Genomic DNA, 23394 nt, shown 5'->3' on the forward strand with positions numbered 1-23394 from the left:
TGACAATCGGTTTCATCAAGCCGGGCGGCTTGCCACCCCTTGATTTCACCGTTTGACAGACGTGGCAGGAACGGCAATAGCGAAAAATGTCACGCTTCATGCCAAGCCAAGTCACAACCTTGCTCAGTTTCGCAAAAACTTTGGAGCCACTCAGGTGACCGGCAATGGGCTCGTCGTGAGAGGCTCGCAACAGTGCGCCTCTCAGACTTTTGGGCACAACCACCTTAAACGGGTCCACTGACTCCTCATCGGTGGCTATGTATTTCAGCAGGAGTCCATCATGGTCCAGCAAGTATGTATCCGCGGGGGACCCAGCGACACACGCCGGTTCCCGTCCCTCTGCGCCCGCCGCACTACCAGCAGCGTCTCGGCGCTCCGTCTCCCTGAGACCGTCGCTCAACTCGCGACAAAACGGATCATCTTGCTGGGCCTTCAGTAACTCTTGTCTGCTGAAAGCGATTCCCATTCTCCCAAAGGGGACCTTGGTATCGTTCCCACTCAGGACTGCAGCCATCGCCTCCGCTCGCATTGGCGTCACGGGTTCGCTTCCCTTTCGCTCCCCCTCTCGCCCGCTTCGCGGCGCGCTGCTTGCCTGGCCCGTGGAAAGGGTTTGCTCGTCGCCGCACTCACCCTTTTCTCCACTCGGCGGCTCCGCCGCCGTTTCGCCCGCGCCGCTTGCTTGCGCAAAGGCACCGCTAGCGGTTGTCGCACCGGGATCCAGGCTCCTGGTCGACACTGGGGCACGAGATAGCGCGTCAGCTACCACGTTAGTGCTCCCCTTCCGATACTGCACTGAAAAGTCATAATGCTGTATTAGGAGAGCCCAGCGCGCTAGCCTGCCTGCAGGCTCACGGAGCCGCATCAGCCAGCTAAGCGCGCTGTGATCTGTTTGCACCACAAATTTCGTCCCATCCAGGTAGACATCAAACTTCCGCAGTGCAAACACGATGGCGAGACACTCCCTCTCGGTCACGGAATAATTCCTTTCCGCGGGTATCAACGAGCGGCTGGCAAAGGCCAGCGGCTGCAACACACCATCGTATTCCTGTAGGAGAACTGCTCCTAATCCCAGATCGCTTGCGTCAGTCTGGACAACAAACGGTCTGGTCAGGTCGGGGAGCTTGAGCTGCGCTGTCTCCGCAATGGCGCTAGACAGACGGCAAAACGCCTCTTGCTGCTCAGGTCCCCATCGCCACTCAGCTGACTTACCCAGGAGCTTGGTCAAGGGCGCCTGCACTCGGGCACAGGACGGAATGAACGACCGGTAAAAATTGGCCATTCCGAGAAAGCGGCGCAGGCCGCGTACGTCCTTGGGCGCGGGGAAATCAAGGATTGCTCGAAGTTTCTCCCGATCTGGCTCAATGGAGCCTTCGCCCAGCGTGAAGCCAAGTAACTGAACTCGGATTTGCGCTAGTTGGGCCTTTGCGGGATTTAACGTCATCCCGGCGGCTCTCACCCTCCCGAGCACATCGGCAATGTGGGCCAAGTGCTCTTCGAAGGTTCGTGAATAAATCACGATGTCGTCGAGGTAGCACATGCAGTAAGACCACTTTGCTTCCCCGAGGACGCGGTCCATGAGTCTCTGAAAAGTCGCAGGAGCATTGCAAAGACCAAAAGGCATACGAGTAAACTCGAACAACCCTCTGTGGGACGTGAACGCAGTTTTACACTGGTCACGATTACCCATCCGGACCTGTAGGTAACCTTTGGAGGCATCTAATGTGGTAAAATACCGCGCAGTGCCGAGGTTTCCTACGATGGAGCTAATCGTGGGGAGCGGATAGGCATCCTTACGAGTCACTCCGTTGAGACGGCGATAGTCTACGCACAGGCGATGACTGCCATCTTTCTTAGGCACCAACACAATTGGAGACGCCCAGGCGCTGGACGAACGGCGAACAATGCCAGCTGAGAGCATCTCGTCCAGCAAGCCGTCAATTACCTGCCTCTTGGCCTGGCTGACGGGCCTGGGGTTACACTTCAAAGGAAGCGCGTCGCCAGTTTCGATCGAATGGCTCACCAAATCGGTACAGCCGGGTTGATCGGTGAAGAGCTCATCGTATTCGCGCAACAGTGCCGACAAACGAGCCTTCTGTGTATCATTCAATTGAGTCGCACAGGCGATCAAAGGATGCGGAGCCTCTTCGTGTCGTGCCGCTCGATCCCGATGGGGATTTTTAGCCGACGAGTGCATAGTGCAGGGGCCTGCCCCCGAAGTTTGCACGTGACACGGTTTCGACGCTTCAACTGCACAGGCAACAGAAAGCGCCGGTGGGCTGATGAACGGCTTTAGCTCGGAAAAAGGTCCGTCGCGATAGCCTCCATTCGCAATGTCCACTACGATACCGGTTTTTAGGAGAAAGTCCCGACCGAGAATCACAGGAACACTGAGCCCTGGAAGATGAACGAAACGCGCGCGTCTCATTCGGCCTCCCCATCTGACAGTCAACCTCGCGGCGCCCGCCGACTGGGCCACGCCTTTCGCGAGGGTGAATGTCGTTCGGCTGTCCCGCAAGCGCACCGAGCGCTTCTGCAAGTGGGACAACACCTGTTCGCCAAACAACGAAGCGCTTGCGCCCGTGTCCAGCAACGCCGAGAATTTGCGACCGACAATGGTGACCGAAATAAACGGCGCGTGCGCACCAGAAAGACTGCTTGCCCGATACGCAGAGGGGAGAAGCAAGGGTTCGGCCGCTCGTGCCTTCACGAACGGCCCGCGCTCCCGTTTCCCTGCCTCACAGGAGGCACAAACGCGGAGCACTCCCTCGCTATGTGCCCTCGTTGACGGCAGCGGAAACAGCGCACTCCATCGCGGTCCCTTTCCCGCGACGGAGCAGCTGCGAGCTGCCGGGGTGGGTTCACCGCGTGATCAAAGGAACCGCTCTGACGACCGTTACCACCGGTGATGCGCTGGGTCGGATTTCGTCCCTGCTCGCGCGCGTCGAGTTGCGATGCAGCACCGGCTGCCCGCCTCCCGTACGTGTAGGGATCTAAAGCTCGATCGCTTATCTCCCACGCGCGCCCAGCTGTAGGGGTAGCCGCAAAGGCAGCTCCGGCGGGCTGTTGCCGCTGAGAAAGGGTCATGGCCCCTCCCCACGCGCAGCGCGGTTCGAGGGCCTCGCTGGCTGGCGGTGGCGGGTGATAGGAACGCGCGGCGAGAATGTCGCCTTGGATGCGCTTTGCCTCGAAGGCCAATTGCTCCAAATCACGGAAGCGACTGCCGCGCAGGTACGCCGAAAAAGTCGGGTGTGCCTGCCTAATCACCCGTTCGACGCGCTCCTCGTTCGAGGCTCTGGGCTCAGCGATAGAAAAAAGGTCTTCCATCGCGCGTACGTACTCCTGAAGCGACTCATCAGGAGCTTGTGTGCGGAGCTCGAGCTCGCGCCGCATCCTACTCTCGTAGTCAGCGGGTAAGAATTCGCGCAGGAAGGCCGCGCGGAACTCCTCGAGGGTTGCTGCTCGGTGGCCGGAAAGCCGATGCCACCTGGCCGCCGTGTCAGTCAGTGCTGCCGGGACGACGCGTCCGAGCACTTCCTCGTCGTCTAGACCCATGGCTCTCTGATAACGTGCGAGGGAGTCCAGGTAATCTCTTGCACTTTGCAGATCACCATACCCGCTGTAGGTCGGAACGGCCAACATGACAGCGGGATGAGGGCGTTTCGGAATGGCCGAAAGCGTTTGGACTGCCCCCGTGAGTGCCTGAATCATTTGGGCGGCATTTTGCAGCAGCGTCTGTGCGCCCGCTTCAAAGGAAGCTGTCGGTGCATTAGCGGCGCGGGCGAGCGATGGGGAACTGTCTCCGAGCTCGATAAGCGGCGCGGTTTCAAAATGGATACCGGCCGTCGCGACTCTGGGGAGCGCCTGTTTTTCACAGCCGACTCTTGGGGCAGCTTCACGTGAAAATGCTAGGCCGCTTGCGGCTAGCGGTACAGGCGCGTGCTCGAAATGAGCTTGGCTGCTAGGTTGCGTAGCAGCCAGCGGGCAAAATTCGGCAACGGCTGAGGCCGCGGTGCCGATCTGCGCCCCGGAAGCTCCACTGAGAGCCGTTTCGGAGCGCTGTGACATGGAACTACCATGCATTCCAAAGGGAGCAGTAGTAGTCCATGTCCTTGTGCACTGTTCGGGTTGGGCTATGGCCCTGGACCCAAAACGCGCTACCTCTCCAATGGGAGCTGATACGTAGTGCCTCGTGTCATCCCGACTGGGGCTTGTGACAAGTGAGGGTGCGCGATTGTGATGCTCAAGGGGGGCACTGGCCCTGTTCTCGAGCAATGCGGTATCTGCTAAAAGCGTCAGCGGACAGAACTCACGCGGAGCAGACATAACGCGGGTAAACGCGGCAAGTCTAATTCGCAAAGGCGGGCTGACTCGGCTAAGACTAATCAAAGGCTTAATGAGCCTTTGATACCGCGTTGGGCGCCAGTATGGTGACCCCGCTCCTAACTGCAGCGGACGATCACCGCGGGTTCACGCTTAGCGAGCCACAGGGCCGCTACTCCGTTTACTCGCGTGTAGCGCACCGCTCCGCGCGCGCTCAACTGATAAGGCGTTTAGCGCGGCGCGGCAAATAGACAGTGTTCTAATGTAACAGTACACAACACTTTATTGCCTCTGGCGGCACCCCGAACAACAGCACAACGTCCGCTCCCGGGACGCGGGTAGCAAAGGCACCCGCACGCGGACGTTCACAATAAGGGGAAAACCGCGAGCACGTCGCAGCTGGCAATGGCGAGCTTTGACACGCCGGTCAGGAAAAGGTCCCTCGCGGCTATGCTGCGCACTCTCACGATGGCCACTGGGCCTGGTCGCGAGTGTTAGGGCAAACCTCGTACGCGCTGGGCCTACGGCAAGTGCGGCTCGTTGTGGTACGACCACTTCAAGCACTAGGCACCGCTGTGGGCTTAGCGTACGCTACCGAAGCTAACACTCAAGTAAACACGCCTGCCGAGGTGCCCAAGGCCACCCCAGGCAGGCTGCAGTCCGGCGATTCCCAAAGGGGACGCGGACGAAGGAAAACACGTGCTTACCCGGCGCCGACCAACGGAGAAGAGAGCGCTCCCTCGGCGCGCGCAGTGGCGCGCGCCGTGCCCGCACGTGGCGCCATCTATCGCCACGTGGTGTTAACAGAGCAGGAAAGCGAAAGGGTGTGGCCGTGTGGCGGAATGCCCGCGAAATGGTCGCAGGCGCGCCTCAGATCCCCACAATGTATAAAAATATAGAACAAAGATTGGCAACTAAGGAAAAAACTGCAAGCGAATAAAACAAAATGAACGTAATCAAAATAATTATTGAAACTTATGGTAGTTCAAAATATTTACATGTAAGTGATAAAACAGGAGATAACTAATTGGATTAAATGACTATAACATAATACATACATATCACTAACTAATACAGTGTCACTTCAGAACCTATACACGTACACATAAATGCATATAACTGTATTTAAACATATATATATATATATATATATATATATATATATATATATATATATATATATATACACACATACATATATATTCAGGTGTCGCATGTTGTTAGTAAGGACTGATTTAGATGCCGCCGGAAACAATGTAATGAGGGGCTTGATTTAATAATTGATGGTAGTTAGTTCCAGAAAGAAATTGCAGAAAACAAGGCTGTCATTTTGCCGTAGTTGGGGCTTACTTTTGGAAGCACACAGTTACTATTTTCAGAAAACCGTGTGTTATTAGTATTGTAGAGATGTGTGAGGGGAAGTATGTTCATTTCGAGTACTCCAAAATTTTCAAAAATTTAAATTATATTCAAAGCTCATTCAAATGTAGTTATTGTCGTTCAAATATTCAAAGCATTCAAATAATCACGCAAGGCTAGACAAATCGTACATGAATACGGTGTGCTGTGCTACGACTAATACTGGATCTACGTACCATTCTATGACTAGTACGGCTCCTGCAACATCTGTGAAATGTGGATGAAGTACTCCCCCTTCCTTCTGGAAATACAAAATATGTGCCACTGACTGCACAGTTACCGTATTTACTCGCATAATCCTCGCTCTCTTTTTTTTTTTTTTTTTTTGCAGAAAGCCGATGCAAAGTTGGGCGTGGCAGAATTACGCGGGGAAAACGTTCCACGAAAACGTACAGAGCGAAAAAGAAAACGAAGCGGCCGCAAATCGAGATTATCATCTCGATTAACAGCAAGCTTTGAGAAGTACCAATTAAAACTTATCTCAATAATGAAAGCACAGGCTCAACACAAGGCAAGATTTATTTGAGACACAAAAAGTTCAAGCAAATAGTCAAGAATTAGAATACCATATGCAAAGCTTGTGGGCCTTGCAGGCGTGGCAGTAGCGTTCATTCCTCGACAGGAGCCCTGATAACTATTTAACAGAATCGTTCGCAGTTTCCTTCTGAAGAAATAAAGATTACCATCAATCCCACTTTTAGGCACAGGACAGGCCCAACGCGTCTTGGTGGCTTTCAACTGCCGTCACCAGTAGCGAACGCAAAACTCGTATGCTCCGAAAGGCCTACCGGCAGCCCTGTTGCCGTTGATTAGATCACCATCTATCACTTTCAACGTGAAAGCAGCCATGTGTAGCTTTAGTATCGCCTCATAACGTGTCAAGATTACCGACACAACATACAAAACACGCCGCAACGCGCGCTTGCCACTTTGGCTTGGCTTGGATTGGATTGAATCTCCGTGCAATAATAGTATGCTTGATGCTTATTAAGAGATGGCGCGCGCTATCATCGTCAGTTGCTGGAACAAGCAGACAACGTTATTGCGGCAGTTTTCAGAGGTGCGATAATTACTCCAGAAAAAAGAAGAAATCGTATTTTTGTTGGGCGATGTGGGGGGTGCGAGAATCATGCAAGTGCACCAGTAATAACGGTACAGGCCTTTTCTTTTCAAGTTTGTTGCCCAGAGGTGGTTGGAGAATCTCCCTGTTATTGAGAGAACACTGGTGCTGTGGTTTGACGTGAGAAAGTACATTGAGGCTGCTAGAAAAAAAGATATCGATCTTCTAAAGTGTGCCTCGTTGAACAACTTGTTTAACTTCAGCTGTGATGCTCTGCTGCCAACAAAGCTGAATCTTGCATTGTGTGTTGCAATGGCTATGAAACCTCTTCTGGTCGAGTACGAGACAGACAAATCAATAGATGTTTTTTTTTTTTTTTTTTGCAAGATATTAGGCTATTCTCAAAAAGCTGCTTTCAAAGTTTTTGGAATTTGGCTTGCTGAAAATTGATCTCACTAATGCCAAGAATCACATTCCACTTGAAAAATCGATATAGGCCCAGCAGATTATCAAGAATTCTGAAGTAAGCTCAAAGGATGCGTTTTAGTTCCAGATGAAATGTAAACAGTTTTTGATCAGTGCCGCAAAGAAAGTCCTAGGGTGAAGCCCCTTGAAGTTTGCATTTGTTAGGGGCCTATATTCACTAGACCCATGACAGATGTGTTCAAAGTCCGACGAATGTCTTACAAGTTTTATAAAAGTGTTGGATGCCCTTATTGCTGCGCGTAGAATAGCTGAACACTTTAAAGACGCTGTGTTGGCCGAGTACACGGAGCTTAGGCAATTTAACAAGAGTGTTGGCAGGCAGGCTGGATGAGTTTTGCCTTGATCTCTTGAAGTTCATTTCAAGCTACTCTGAGTTATGGAGCATCGTAAAGCTTCTGCTTGTTCTGAGTCACGGCCAGGCAACAGTTGAACAGCGAGTTGTGTGATGCGGTTGAGAAGGCAGGTGTTGTTCTGCCGGTTCCAATCACGAGAGAACTGATGATGGCAGTGTCAGCTGCTGGACACAAGTACGTAGCGCACCTGGAAGCCCAGAAAAAGCAGGACCTTGAAGCTTTATAGCGAGGAGGAAGTACAAAGGCTAGAATCCACAATTGATGATCTCATGGCTTGTGCAGATGCCTATGCTGAAAAAGCAGAGGCAGGAAATGACGTGGCATACATTGTTAAATCAAATAGCTTAAAGAAGACGGCAAAGGAGAAGACTGGTGAGCTACATTCACTCGCAAGTCCAAATTCAGCAAAAGATACTGGAGCTTGCCTGAAGTTGGCAAGCATGAGGATTTTGGCGCTTTGTGCTTTTGATGCAATTTGCATTCATATACTTGTTAAAGCTTCATATTTATTTTTAGTGCATGCAATACAAGCAGAATTGCATTGTACTATGTGTAAGTGGGTAGCTATGAGGAGCTGCTTCCTGAGGATTTTTATGCCTTGTGCATTTGAAGGATTATAGTGTGATATTGGGTGACATTTGGTAATCCTATATTTTTTTTTATTGCGTGCAATACAAGCAGATTGGTGTTGTGATATATATTTTTGTTTGTGCAATAAATGTTCAGACATTTTGAAACCATTGTTTCAAGATTTCCGACATGGAAAAAAAATAGTCTCAAAGAAATAATCTGTCAAAGAGGGCCTTGAAAATCCTCCTATAGGGTCTTGAAAGTGCTTGAATTTTATTCTTAAAAGCCTGTACGAACCCTGCAAAGACTATTGGCCAACAAGTTGGTAAATGTGCTTATTTATCATTCTCAGGATTCCTACTCACCCATTGGGGTTGACATGAAGAGCTCTTATGGCATGGGTCGTGGCAGTTCCTTTGGAGATGGTGGTCTGGGTGGCAGTGGTGGTCTGCGAATCAACGAGTACCGCAAGAGCAGCCTCGGACCCACGGCACCAAGGCCATCCGACTTCGGCCGCCCACCAGTGGGCCACATGCGTGGGAGCGATGTCGGCAGCAAGCGCTATTGAGCAGCTACTGCTGCTGGCCGTTCCTATGTTTCCAGCATACGCACAGCTTCTTGTATTTCCCCATGGCTAAAAGAAAAGCTTTTTCTTCCATTACCTACTGTACATGATCACCTCAATAAAGACCTTCTGTGCTGTGCACTTCAACAGTGCGTTTTGTTGTTGTTGTTGTTGTTTTTTCAAGTTAGAAAATGGTCGAGTGTATCGCCCCTGTTGGAAGTGCAGTTCGCCGGCGGAAGGGCCAGCTCGCCGGTGCACGCACCAAGATACTTAGAATGCTTTGGATGGGCACGCCAAGCAAATGGGCTGCGAGTTCTAAGTGAATTTGCTCAAAAGACGCTGATTTCAATACGAGCTCACAAAGGTGAGCTCGAACATGAGCTCATGCTCGATAAACAAAAATATCCTCCGCATGTAATTATTGACACGATGTCCAAAAAGATAGAAAACTTAAGCGCATTAACCGTCTTAAGGGGGGGCGTGGGTTCTAAAATTTTTTTATTTTTTGCTCAATCTTGACCAAACGTCACTACCTAAGCTAGTTTTTCATGCTGATTTCAAATCTCTAATTTGTTTCTTAATATTTCAAGTGGTGTAAAAATTATGAAGGTCTGAATCTTAATTGTGTACTTCTTACAGGACTTCATGGCAATTTATTCTTGCTAAATCCAAAAAGTGAATGCATAATCCAGCGCTGCATAATTTCAATGCTGGAGACTTGATGTAGGGGGTGATGCTATTTTTATCCACTTGAAGGCATTTTATAAGCAAGAAAATGGACGAACACTTATGGTCACTATATTACAATAAATTTCTCTCACAAAAATCTTCAATGGTAATTTTTGAAGTGATGCTAAAAAAATAGAAATAGCATCACCCCCTAGATCATGTCAAGCCGAATAAAATGATACCAATTTTGTCGCATTCACTCAAGTTTAACATGGGAAAAACCCTTGTAAGGCCGAGTGCAATGTGCAAGAACGTCGAACTGAGAAAAACGCATTTGAAATTTCTAGCAACTTTAACTTTTGCTAAAGTGAAGCTACAGCGATATTAATGACATCATTCTGTAGCTCTATATTATAGGATAAATGGCCATGCTAAATTTCACTGTACCCACCCAGAATACTGCTCACAGCTTGTTCTAGAACTATAAAATAGTCATTGACTCAGCATGAGAATTATTATTTTTTTACTTTGTGGTCATTCCAGTGCCTTGCAAGTGAAAGGAACACAAAAAAAATCATGTAATAATGTTGTCCTTGGATAGACAATAGATTTACACAATTTTTAGGTCTATAACCAAGAATATTTATTTTTACAAAAATTCTCACTATTTGCCATCATGACTGTTTACAGCAGGCCAGGGCTGTAAGCAGAGTCCCCTGCTGGCTTGTGACGCTTTGAAAGTCTTTCCTTTATTGAACTGCTGTTGAGATGCTCTCTTCGCGATTTTTGCAGCCTGCCCTTGTCCTCAAGGCTGCGACGCACCAAGTTATTGCCAGCGCTGTAGCCCAGCTTCTCAGCAATTTCCACGTTGCTCTTGGTTGTGCCTTGGTTAAAGCTGCCGATGGCTTCGGCAACTGCCCTTTCAAAGCTCCGCAAGGATGCATGCTGAGTTTTGGGGGCCTGCTGCCAAATCATAGCGTGCAGGCTCTCACTTGGGTTCTGGGTGATCCCATCGCTGCACCTTTCCAAGTGGGCATTGTCGCTCGACCGCCTAAACACAGGCTCCAATGCCTCAGTTACGAAATCGGGCAGGCTGTCCTTGTGTGGTGGCGGCTCCTCATTTTTCGCAAGAGCTCTCTGAAATTCGCACCAGGATTCAGGGCCTTCAGGGCAAAGGTCATGCTTTGGTGCCTCGTCAGTTGAAGACATGTGGTTCAAAGTTGCTATAACAGCCTTCTGCATACCTGGAACATCGTTCCTGTGGCTTCTCAATGCGTAGCCATAGTATGAGGTGATCTTCTTTATCTTTTGTTGCGTAAGTCTGTCCTTTCCACCAAGTGAGCCACCTTGAGTTTTTTTTTTCTCTGCAAGTGTATGTTAGGCAGCTCCCATACGCATGTGTACATGATTTAAGCAGTCCTTTTTGGCCACCTTTATGAAGCCGTACACCTCTTTTTCTGTGAGTGCATGGAATGTCCTGCTGTCGCCATCCAACAGCATTGTCGTATAACGAAGCTAGTGCTTTTCAAGTGACCCATCAAACAAGCGTAGTGGTGCCTCCACTTCCATCTGGCCAGCATTACAATCAACATTCTTCTGGCACAGAGGGGCATGCTAAATGAGCCAGGCAGAATGTCCTGCTTCTCCTTCCTTGGGTCCTGTGGTGCAAGCCAGGCAAAAGTTCGATAGCACGATATGGTCTATACGAGGCCACTATACATCTCAAATATGCAGCCAACACATATATGCGAGCTATGTCTACGCGTAAGCCAGGTGCCGTCATAAATGACGTCGACGTTTCCGGGCGCGTTGCCGAACTCCGCACAGAGCTCCTTGACGCGAGCACCGCTCGCCGCTTCGCATTCGGCAGCAGTCGCACAGCAGGCTTCTTTCATTATATTCATGTGGCTTTGGTAACTCTTATGGTGAAGCCCTCGATGCGAAATATTCATCCCGGCGAAGAAGTCCGACAGAGTCGTTGCCCCCTTGCCGATACTGTTGATGGCCTTCATAGCACGCATATTAACTTCAAACGGCCTTATTTTGGCGTCGGTCTCATCGGCTATATGTGGGGACGAAAACCGCTCTTCGCGAAAGTCACAACTGCCGCACGTTACTATGAGCTTCGAACACAGCCCGTTCTCTTTCTTGGCCTTTGACGCTTCTATCCCCAGACAACACTCGACGACCTGAGGTCGTCCTCATATGGTACAAACGTCCTCGGCAGTTTCAGGACGTCCTCATTTGGTCCTCTAGTCGACACTTGCAGGATTATCCCCAAAATGCCCCTTTGAGACCTTTTTAAGGACGAAGAATTGTCCTGATATCGTCTGCTCGAGGACGTTTTGAGGATATGCATGTTTCGTAGGTGCATGCAGCTTTCGCAATTCGTGTTTGGTTAATTTTCTGGCTGTTAACGAATAAGTCCACGGGATTTCGTATGCCTACTTTCGAGTCATAATAGTAAAGTACTTCTCGATCATTAAAATGAGATAGTTACACGAGGAAGCACTTCAAGCCAACACGAGAAAGACGTGTTCTTTTATTTATTATTTATTTATTTACTTTGTAAGTGATCGTAGGCCAAACTTTCTGCCTGCACGTTTTCGTTGGTCGTGATCTACCGCCGACGTGCATACGGAATTATATCGCACTGACTGTGGTCTGACCCGTTTCCCCAATGAACGCACGTGCGGCAGACCAAGTTTGGTGCGAGTATAAACGGTGTCGGCTCCAAAATGAATGCAGGCGTGAAAACTGTGAATAGCGAGCACGTTATTCTCGAGTGTCCAGTGTTGCAATGCCGCACGGTCCCATCGAGCAGACGACAACTGACCATGCTGACGACTGGGCTGGCCTAGGTTATCGTGAATAGAGCAGCATTGGAACTAGAACGCTGTGGGAAAACGAATGGGCGACTGAAGTTGTGGTGGTGCTAACAAAAAAAAAGCAGTACCTTAATGCGGTCACCATGCGCAGTCAAGGTGCTTTTAAATCTGGATGTCTACGACACTGTTTACCCATTTTAAAGTGACGCAACTATCATCATCATCATTATGGGCCTGCAGTAAGTCAAGTCGAGTCATTGGTCGAGTCAACATTCCAATACAACACTTCTCGCCATAGAGGAAGCTTCTCGCAGAAGCCCTCAAAGAATCGTAAGCATGCCAGGTGAGTGTCTTCTGTTAAATTTTCATATTGAAGTTGTAAGCCGCAAAGGTAAATAAATAAAAAAAGAGAGGACAGTTGATTTTCAGCCTCGCGCTGTATATCTTTACTGCTTATTCATGTATGTATGTACAAACCAACTGACTAGCCTAACAACGTGTTCTGGTGGTGGGTGTTCTTTGGTCTAGCCACCATTCTACTGTGCTCTGTGCTGTTCAAGATGGCTGAGAGCGCGGATCGCAAATTTCGGCGTGAAATTAATCGGCGCGTCAATGCTAGTTTTCAGCTTATTGACAGTGAGGCCGATGTCATAAATGACACGCGGTACGTTGACCGAGATTCCCGCAACGCCGAAAGAGAGAGCGACTTGCCCTCCGAGGCTTGTGCGGTCGACCTCGAAGACGGCCATCGTCGCCTTTGTGTTCATGACAGAGAACGGCCTTCGGCACACTCCTCGATCGTTCCAGAAACGGATGTGCCCCAAGGACACGTTTTGATTTCTGGCGACGCGTGCTACCCCAGCGGCTGCAGTGTTTCTGTGCCTCACGATCACACAGACTTCGAACGGCGTGCCTTCCATGACAGCAGCGCTGCGGCTTCGACTTCGGCGACCTCGCAGGTGAGGCAGAGGGATTCTTTCGAATTGGCACCGACTGGGAGTAACGAAGAGCAAGTTTGTGAACGCGGCAGTGTGGACAGCTTGCTGGCCTTTCGTGAGAGACTGCAAGCGTGGGCCTTACAATCTCGCGCATCGCACACTTCAGTTACATCGCTCTTGAGAGTACTACAGTCCCACGAATGCTTCAGCGCGCTCCCTTCAACTGCAAGGGCATTGTTACAGACGCCCAAGAAGTGCCTGGAAGTGTTGCAGCTGGCCGGCGGGAAATACCATCATTTCGGCCTCAGTGCAGGCCTACAGCGAGTGCTGCAAGATTGTGCAGAACTACCAAGAATTTTGAAGCTTAGCTTCAACATTGACGGTCTGCCGGTTTCAAAAAGTTCACGGGGCCAATTTTGGTGCATACTGGGACGCATAAGTAATTTGGAGGACAAAGCACCATTTATAGTGGGTGTTTTTTTCGGAAGCAGCAAGCCCAACAACGCGAATGATTTTTTGCGACCATTTGTTTGTGACATAAATGCTGCTATCACAACAGGGATTACCATTGGAGAAACTGCAATTCCTGTTAGCTTGTATGCCCTCATATGTGATGCACCAGCAAAGGCATTTGTATTATATGTCAGAAGCCACACAGGCTATTACAGCTGCACCAAATGTGACGTAAAAGGTGTCTACTGTGAGGGCAGGGTGTGCTTCCCAAACGTCAATGCTCGCAAGCGAACAGATGACAGCTTTCGCTTAAAAGTCCAGGAGGAGCATCACACAGGCGAAAGTATTCTTGAGGAACTTCCTTTTGACCTAGTGAAAGATATACCATTAGATTACATGCACCTTGTGTGCTTGGGTGTCATGAACAAGCTCTTGACACTGTGGGTACGTGGCCCAAAAGTGACCAGACTTGGAAGCAAAGTGCGTCTTGAGATGTCGGAAAAAAATTCTCAAATTGCACGGTGTGTTCCATGTGATTTTAGCCGAAAGCCGAGGAGCATTGCTGAACTTGATCGGTGGAAAGCGACTGAGTTTCGCTTTTTTCTTTTATATGGAGGACCCGTTGTTTTGTCATCACTGATTCCTGCACACATGTACAAGAACTTCTTAGCTTTACATGTGGGGATCTCTGTTCTTTCCACACCAGCTGCACCTGCAAGTGAGATAGAGTATGCCGGAAACATGCTCAAGTTTTTTATCCGGACATTCATAAGCATTTATGGCAAAGAGCATGTTTCACACAATGTGCATGGCCTGTGTCATTTGGCAGATGATGTTACACACCTTGGCCCCTTGGACTCATGGAGTGCCTTCCCATTTGAAAACCATATGTCCTCGTTAAAGAGAATGCTGAGAAAGCCAGACCTTCCCTTGGAGCAACTTTGCAACAGGCTTGCTGAGCAGGCACACCGTCCTCTGAGGCATAAGAAAACTGAAAGCCATGTCGTATTTGCTGCAGAGCATGCTGACGGGCCACTTGTTGCTCCATGCCGAGGCCCCGAGTTTAAAAAAGTCTGAACACGTCTTTACAGAATACGTGCGTCAACTCATGCGAATTTCGCAAACTATCCTGATGAGGCTAGAGCAGCTGGGACGACAGGTTGATGCCATGCAGCAGCACCTTTTCAACACAACAGTGAGGCTTCAAGATGAGACAAATGATGATGTGGTTTTGACACCGGTCAAGGATATTGACCAATTTCTAAGTCTTGAGGGGAGACTTGCTGCTGATGGCAACATTAAGCTAAAGCTTGTACGTCATTCATTATATTTTTCTATAATTTTTTTTTCTAGTCACTGCATTAAGCTACTCTTCTAAAAAAAATAATGACCTCAAAACTTTACAGATACAGCAGCTTGCTGGCCTTGGTGGCTCAACTTTTGGGGCAGCAGCCAGGAGGATGCTGGAGCTTCTGCTAAGCCTTGAGGTTGCTGTGCAGTTCAGCTGGGCAGGCCAAAAAGGCAAAAGGAAGTTTGTGGATCTAGGTGTCACAGATGTCATTTGCAGTGAGTAATTTGTTTCACAACACCATGTGCTGCAAGAGCCGTGTTTGAGTACAGACATTTCTAAGTCTGTTATCCACATTATCTTTCATTTGAAGTCAATAGCAAAAGAACAATCTTTTCATGAAAGCATTAAATTTTTTAGGATGCTTGCTAATTAAAATTATGTGCTTAAACGTGGAAAATTTTTAGCATGAAATATCTGTTGTCAGTAAGAAACCCTGCAGCTTCTTCAAGCACACTAGTATACTTGCATGGCACACATACGCAAGCATTCACTACTTGCAGAAGTTATTATCAGGTAGCACTACTAGGCATTCTTAACTGTAGTGGAAATCTTATGTACAGATGAAAACTAACAGATGGAAGCTCATAGTGATCACTGAGGATCTCTAAACAGGAATAAGTACCTAAGACAAGCTGGTCAACATTTTCATACATGGACGTATTTTCGTCAAAGGCGCCTCATCATTCTTTGCATGCTAGGTTTCAAAAAAGTTACAATGATGTCTTCTTCGTGGTGTTCTTCTTGTAATGCAACACATAGTGTCAATGTCAGTACTCTTGAAATTAACATGGGGAAGGATGGCAAGGACCTTTAATGATGATGTGCCCACCTATCAAAATGTCGATCATGCTGACTAGAGGTACTTCTTCAAACAACCTATGTAGCATTATATTAATGTATTATGTTTGTGTAATTCCTGTTTTATGAACTTTGTACTTTTTCAGAGGCCGTGAGGCGAAATTTTCCGGAAACAAAAAAAAATGACATCGAGTGTGTGATTAAAGTGTGGCTTCGGCATGCTGGGGAAAAGCTCCAGAAGCAGCGCTTAAGAACTTCTCGCACTCACCATGAGGGTGAGTTTTATTATCTGTGCTGTTGAAGCTATCATAACATATGATACTTTTGCTGTTATAGTTTAAATAATTTTCTTGCCTTACTCGAATTTTGATGTGTATGCAAGCATGAACTATATAAATCATTTTCACCATTATATAATGGCTAGTTCGTACCTGCACATTATGGTAATATAATTTTCATTTTATGCTTTCAAATCTGGCATGCTGTTATTGTCTTAATATTCTTATTGATACTCTAAATTCACTTGTGCTTCAAGATATGCTGCTTTCTATTACTACAGAATGTCTTCAAAGTGTCGCGTTGTCAAGCCCATCGGATGAAGACCTCTGAAGGCACAGGGCAAGAAGTCTCATCTAGTGAAAACTGCCAAGTTTCATTCCTGAAAATAAACATGTTTTCTGTGCATTGCTGTTTTTATTGCTATACTTGAAGAAATTGTTACTGAAACCTCACAGGCAGTGCTTTAAAGAGTGTGCATGTTCAGGCACTTTTGATTGATCAGTTGTCATTTCAGCGCTCCAAAAGAAGAATTAGAGCAACTTTTCGTAAGGTCTGATGAGTGCCTAGGTCTTGTATGCTTCGTCCTCAAAAAGTACTAGACTCATCATAATGTGCTCTTTTCTGGATGCCCTGAGGACGATCTGAGGCCGGACAAACGGACTGGTTTAGGACCACTTGAGGTTCATTTGAGGGCTTCCTCAGGTCATACTTTCGTACGGTGTAGGTCATCCTCAGGACAACCTCAGGTTGTCGGAGCGTTGTCTGGGTCACCGCATTCTGGGCACGCGACAAGTCCAAATAACGAGCGTATCGCCGCCAGATCAACAATAACATATTCTGTCCCGTTTTCTTTGCCACCATCCTCCAGATCAATATCTAGTAACTCGAACTTACGTTCCGTCGCGCACTGCGATGCGAGTGATGCCTTCAAGCCCGCTGCATTTCTCGCGAACTCGGCAAACTCGTCCGCCGAATAAAACGCCGTGTCAATGCGGTCTAGGATGCTGCTGGAAGTGCAAGATGACGATCCGACGACGACACAATCCGATGAGGTGCTGCTGCAAGGCACAGGAGAGTGCACTGCTTCGGACACACGCGGCCGCGGCTGCGCGCCGTCGTCGGAATGCGCCGCTTCGGCGGCATCAGGCGAAATCGGCTGCACGTTGTCGTCTGTTTTCTTCTGGCGGGCGTTCCACGGGCGCCTCCGTTTCTTGTCGTACGCTTGGCGCATCTTCTTTAGATGAGCGTCTCCAATCATGCCGGCAAAAGGCGGAAACTCGGTGCGTCGGTCGCGTAGCACAAGCAGGCACGTGCGGGAAGCAGACGAACCACAACACAACCTGCAACAGACAAGCCTGTGTTTAACTTAGAGCATGAACTTCCCGAACCTTAACAGAATCCTTTAAGGACATTACAACATACTAGAACCAAGTGAAAATCTGAAGTCGCATTGCCATGGGCTTTTGGCATCGTTTACCGGCGAACCCGGAACCTCGAGGACACACTTGTAAACTCCCAAATCATATACTTCAACTTTCAACAGTTCATGCCGACCTTATCTAAAGTCTCGATGTCTTGTATGCAGAGCGATGAGGGACAAGCAAGGAAGCCAGCACACAATCCAAGTTTTCAATTAACATCTATGAGGATCGAAATCTAACATGCGATTCCTCTAATAAGGTACATCTACTAGAATGCGTCGTGTGCAATATGTACATCGGACAAACAGAAACACCCTTTAGGATTCATTTCAAGAATCACATACCCCTGCAATATCAGCCCCAAATCTACCTCTATCAAAACACATTAACCTTCCAGGCCATTCATTCGACAAATTGTCAATCGCACTTTTAGACACGGGATTTAAATCAAACCAGGAGTGTGGACAGCATGAGTCGTACCTCAAACACCGATTTAGTGCCCTCGAAAGAGGCGTTAATGAGTGTCTGGGTAAACTTGCAGCAATTAAAGCATTGTAAAATAATAATAGTAATCATGACATTTCAAGATCTTGTGGCACTGTAACTGTGATGAGGACTAGACAATTGTAAATATCTGTCACCCTTTCTAATGCACTATATGATGCTGTCTGTTTCAATCTATCTTACTAACCGATCAATGGTAGTCAGCCTCGCATTTAACTGCCACCACATAGACAACTAAGAGTCTCTGAAGGTGGATTCTCAGAACTAAATAGTATTAACTTTAAAGGCCAATTCCCTTCTGGCGACACTACGCGGTGCCCCCTTGAAGCGAGACAGCTCCTTGGAAACCTTTTGTGCCCACGCTGCCTCACAGGAGCATCGGGACTGTAACCCGGCTGGACGTGCAGCCATCAGATAACACCCGTAATTACGTGACATGTTATGTCACGCATCTCTTTATATCACTAACCCAACTGCAATAAAGTTCTTGTTCACCCGACGGACGGCGTCGCTACATGGTGGCAGCGGAACCCACCTGATGCATCAATGGCGTCAGCGTTATTACCACCCCCGAAGCCCATGGAGGCGTCACAGGACCTTGGGATTGCCTGGAAAACTTGTAAAAGTAAGTTTCTGCAGCTTTCCGCTGCTACGAAACCGAACACACTGCCAAAGGATGTTCAAGCAGCCACTTTGCTAGTTACCATAGGCGAAGAAGCTCGAAAGGCATACAGTACCTTCAAGTTCGAGGAAGCGGAAGACAGAAATGATGTGGGAGTCCTGATTAAGAAATATGAAGAGCACTACAGGCCCGCGACCAACTTGACATTTCAATAATTTATTTTCGGTTCATGAAACCAAAAGACAGGTGAACCATTTAACGAGTGACTAACAGAACTGCGTGTGTTGGCGAAGAACTGTGAATTCGGGTCTCGAAGATCGCATGTTGCGCAGCCGAATCATTCTGGGCACAACGGATAAGAGCCTCCAGCAAAGATTAATAGCGGAAAACCCGACGTACGAAAAGACTGTCGACATGTGCCGAGCGCTGGAACAAGGCAAAGAGCACTTCAGAGAAATAAGTGGAGAAATAAGTGTAACCCGCCAGTACAATCTTTCGCAGACGTCTTTGAAGGACTCGGGCAGCTAAAAGACTTCGAGTATGACATGAAGCTCAAGCCAAACGTAGTGGGAGTCGTCGTTCCGGCGAGAAGAGTTCCCGTAGCTCTTTAGGACAAAGTCAAGGCTGAGCTGCAGCGCATGGAATCCCAGAACGTCATCACAAAGCTAACCGAGCCAACCGAGTGGTCTAGCCATATGGTGACAGTTGTAAAGAAGGACAAGGTTAGAATTTGCCTGGATCCTACAGCGCTTAACAAAATGCTGCTGCGGGAGCATTATCCAATGCCAACCTTAGAAGACGCAGCCTCGCAACTATCCGGTGCCAAGTACTTCTCAACGCTTGATGCGGCGTCAGGGTTCTGGCAAATTAAGCTAACCGAATCAAGCTCAAAATTCTGTACGATGAGCACGCCGTATGGGCGTTATCGGTTTCTTCGAATGCCCTTCGGCATCGCGTCTGCCCCAGGAATATTTCAAGCAGCTATGCATTGCATGCTGGAAGGCTTGCCGTGCGTAGCCGTGATAATGGATGACATATTGCTTTGGGGCCGCACAAAAGAGGAGCACGACAACAACCTGTCACATTTGTTGTTACGCGGTCGTGAAAACAACCTCAAGCTTAACCTAAAGAAATGCACTTTTTTGCAGCCTGAAGTCCGCTACCTCGGGCACATTCTTAGCACTGAAGGCCTCCGCCTAGACCCAGGTCGAGTGAAAGACATACTGGAAATGGAAAAGCCAAGGAATTGTAAGGAACTCCTAGTATTTTTAGGCATGATGAATTATGTACAGCGCTTCATTCTTAGCATGTCTGACGTGACAGCCCCGCTAAGAACATTGCTGCACAAAGACATTGCATGGGTTTGGACTGACTCTCAGCAGTGAAGTTAAGAAATGTTGCGTGAAAGCTTAGCAAATGCACCAGTTCTTGCTTTCTTCAACGCAAATAAGCCAGTAACCCTCTCGGTTGACGCCAGCCAAAAGAGAGTTGGCGCTGTGCTTATTCAAGACGGTCGTCCTGTCGCATGCTCGCCACGTTCACTAACAGAGGCGCAGCAACGCTACGCTCAAACTGAAAAGTAAACATTGGCAATTGTACAGGGTTGCGTCAAGTTTCACGATTACATCTTCGGCCAAGAAACTGTGATCGTTGAGACCGATCACCGCCCCTTGGTGCCGATATTCAGCAAACCGCTTTATCAATGTCCGCTTCGCTTACAGCATGCGTTTGACTTTGCAACGATATCCTATTACATTGATCTACAAGCCAGGGAAAGAGCTCTTCCTAGCTGCCGCCTTATCTAGGTTTCCCAGTGAACAGCTCATGCAAGAAGAAACAGAGCGCCCCGCCGCGGTGGTCTAGTGGCTAAGGTACTCAGCTGCTGACCCGCAGGTCGCGGGTTTTAATCCCGGCTGCGGCGGCTGCATTTCCGATGGAGGCGGAAATGTCGTAGGCCCGTGTGCTCAGATTTGGGTGCACGTTAAAGAACCCCAGGTGGTCGAAATTTCCGGAGCCCTCCACTACGGCGTCTCTCATAATCATATGGTGGTTTTGGGAGGTTAACCCCCACATATCAATCATCAAGAAGAAACAAAGCAATTTCAAGTGAATGTGCTTGAGTACATTTCAGCTTCTCAGCAGCACCTGAGGGATCTTCGTGCTGCAACGAATAAAGATCCGGCCCTGGTCAAACTTCGAGGTTACGCCGAAACAAGCTGGCCTGAAAAGAGCGAGGTGCCCGAAAGTGTTCGTCAGTACTGGTCCTACAAGGAGGAGCTACACATACAGGATGGTCTTGTTTTTCGCAGCAACAAGGTAATTATAGCAACCTCACAGAAACAAGAAATTATGTTGCTGCTTCACGCTGCGCACCCGGGAGTTGAAAAGATGAAGGCGAGGGCAAGAGACATAATGTACTGGCCAAATATTTCGCGTGAAATAGAGCAATTTTGCAAAAACTGCAAGGTCTGTCACAAGTATCAAACGCAGAATGCCAAAATGCCTCTTCACAGCCACGACATCCCAGAACTGCCGTGGGAATTTGTTGGCATGGACTTGTTTTTCATGAAGGCCGTGAATGTGCCATAATAGTGGACTTCTATTCTTCCTTTTTCGAAATCCGTGAACTCCGGCAGAGCACTGCTAGTGCTCTGACAGTATGGTGCACAGAATTGTTCGCCACACATGGCTTACCGTCGCAGCTTTGCTATAATAATTGCCCACAATTCAACAGCCACCTTTTCAAAGAGTTCTTGCGACAAATAGGCGTTACCCATATTACGACAAGCCCTTATCACCTCGCACCAATGGTATGACGAAAAGAGCCGTACAGGAAGCTAAAAAGCTCCGAAAGAAATGTGCGCGCAACTGGGTTGATTTTTATATGGCATTGCTAGAATGGCGCAATACCCCCAGAGATGATGTGCTAAAGTCCCCTGTGCAGAGACTCATGGGACGGCAAACCAGGACCCTCCTGCCTGTATCTAACAGCCACCTGGAACCAGAAGCAGTACCTAGCAAAGCTGTTCATAACAAGCTCAGAGAGATCCGTCAACGTCAGAATGTTTATACAATTGCGGAACGATGGATCTGCCGGCCCTGTCTCCAGGCCAGCCAGTGTCCGCATACGACACCCTCCAGCGAACATGGTCACCGGCGGTTTTTCTGAGGTCAGCCAGCACGCTCCGGTCAGCGATCCTTAAAACAGAAGAGGGTCGAGAATTCAGGCGCACAAGAGAGCACCTGCGGCACAGGACAACCCACAGCGACGAAGGCCCCAGAGAAGACCACTTTCCTCGAGAGCTTCGCCGAAGCACAAGAGCTTGCCACCAGCCCTGTCGATACCCACAGCCTGAAAGGCATAATTAATTTGCGCTACAATAAAAGGAAGATGTAACCCCGCTGGACGTGCAGCCATCAGATAACACCCGTAATCACGTGACATGTTACGTCACGCATCTCTTTATATAGCACTAACCCAACTGCAATAAAGTTGTTGTTCACCCGACTGACGGCGTCGTACAGGGACACCGTCTCGATCATGCAGAAGGAAGCTTAGAAGAAAGACGTCAACCGACAGTCCCACCACAGCCCGGGCCACCGATTAGTGACGATTGGCAAAAAAAATAAAAGTCGAGGACACGTTGATACAACGTGCATGCCCTTACCTGAGCCAGCCACCATCTACATTAAAGGTACCGTTACCTAAACACACTTAACACAATGCTTCTAGAAAACAAACACTCACAATGCTACTCGCATAGCGCAGTGACCCTTAGAAATTTCTCCACTATGTTTGCTCTCTCCCCTCTCTCTTTCCGCTCCCTCTTTTTTGTCTTTTCTCCACTCTGTTTTTGCTGTTCTTCCTCTCTCATTTTTTTGCACAAAATATAAATTTGAGAGTGAACAACATGTACCCTCATTCCTGATGAAGGCCAGACTCTAGCCAAAGCTTTTGAAATAAACCCTTCTGTTGTTACTGTTCTCACGAAGGATCTACTTCACTATATATATATATATATACGTTGCAAGAGAGGGAGAAAAACTTATTGGGAGATAATTAATGTCTGTTATGAAATGAGTCTGTTAAAAAGACTCATTTCTTTATGCATACACGTACATGCCAAAGTTATTTTATTGCACAAGGGCCATACGAATGCCATGATTTTCGTCATCCTGTGACTTCGTAATTCTTAATGCGATCACGGCACCAGGTTCCCTACTGTCACTGCCCCATGATCCGAACTTTAAAAGCCTCAAAGGAAAAGGATTGAGCATATACAGTCCCCTGTAAAATACATCTGCAAGACAGGATGGCTATAAGTAAGAGTCCGCTAGTGGCAGATGGGATCTTAAGCCAAGCTCTTCAAAATTATCCCGAGCCAGTGCCTGCGAGGGCGCTGCCCTCCCCCCTCCATGACGCAGCCCAAAGAGACACCAAGCCAAGCCCCCCCCCCCCCCCCCCCCCGCATTGTCCACCTTATGCGTTTGATATCGGGGCGAATTCACATTCTTGGTGCACTTCTCCAAACCGATTGCGGTAAAATCATCACTCGGCCACTTGGGAAGGCTGTGATACGCCTGTGATACGTCCGACGACACAGCATTGCACGCATGCCGTTGTGCCATCGTGTGATTTCTGAGAAAGTGTGAGGGGGGCATGGGTGGACAGCCAGTCGGACGCCGGCCGCCACTGTACGTGACTACTGATAGAGAGAGTGTAAGAGGAGGGGCCACAGCTACATGGCGACGCAACCT

General features: G+C 48.5%; 3 protein-coding genes across 5 annotated transcripts in view; 2 read left to right on the forward strand and 1 right to left on the reverse strand.

Moving 5' to 3' along the window:
- Positions 1-8920, forward strand: part of LOC119174107 (uncharacterized) — a 76313-nt gene extending 67393 nt beyond the window's left edge. For both annotated transcript variants that reach the window (XM_037424912.2, XM_037424913.2), the window contains exon 14: positions 8561-8920. In XM_037424912.2, coding sequence (XP_037280809.1) covers positions 8561-8776 — 216 coding nt within the window. In that variant the 3' untranslated portion in view covers positions 8777-8920. The remainder of the gene's footprint in view (positions 1-8560) is intronic.
- Positions 2704-4467, reverse strand: LOC119179243 (uncharacterized). The gene has a single exon (XM_037430313.2). The coding sequence runs from the start codon at positions 4321-4323 to the stop codon at positions 2704-2706; it is 1620 nt and encodes a 539-aa protein (XP_037286210.2). The 5' UTR covers positions 4324-4467.
- A 3589-nt stretch (positions 8921-12509) lies between the features above and the next one.
- LOC142818032 (uncharacterized) lies at positions 12510-16494 on the forward strand. Of its 2 annotated transcripts, XM_075896218.1 has the most exons (5): positions 12510-12613; positions 14753-14973; positions 15068-15227; positions 15957-16085; positions 16370-16494. In XM_075896218.1, exons 1-5 carry the CDS (start codon positions 12607-12609, stop codon positions 16417-16419), a joined length of 567 nt encoding a protein of 188 aa, XP_075752333.1. In that variant the 5' UTR covers positions 12510-12606; the 3' UTR covers positions 16420-16494. The 2 variants fall into 2 exon arrangements, with proteins under 2 accessions (XP_075752333.1, XP_075752332.1); XM_075896217.1 differs by lacking the exon at positions 12510-12613 and having other exon boundaries at positions 13314-14973.
- The last annotated feature ends 6900 nt before the right edge of the window (positions 16495-23394 follow it).

The sequence above is a fragment of the Rhipicephalus microplus genome, chromosome 5, assembly GCF_043290135.1.
Source record: "Rhipicephalus microplus isolate Deutch F79 chromosome 5, USDA_Rmic, whole genome shotgun sequence".
In the NCBI taxonomy this organism is placed as follows: domain Eukaryota; kingdom Metazoa; phylum Arthropoda; class Arachnida; order Ixodida; family Ixodidae; genus Rhipicephalus; species Rhipicephalus microplus.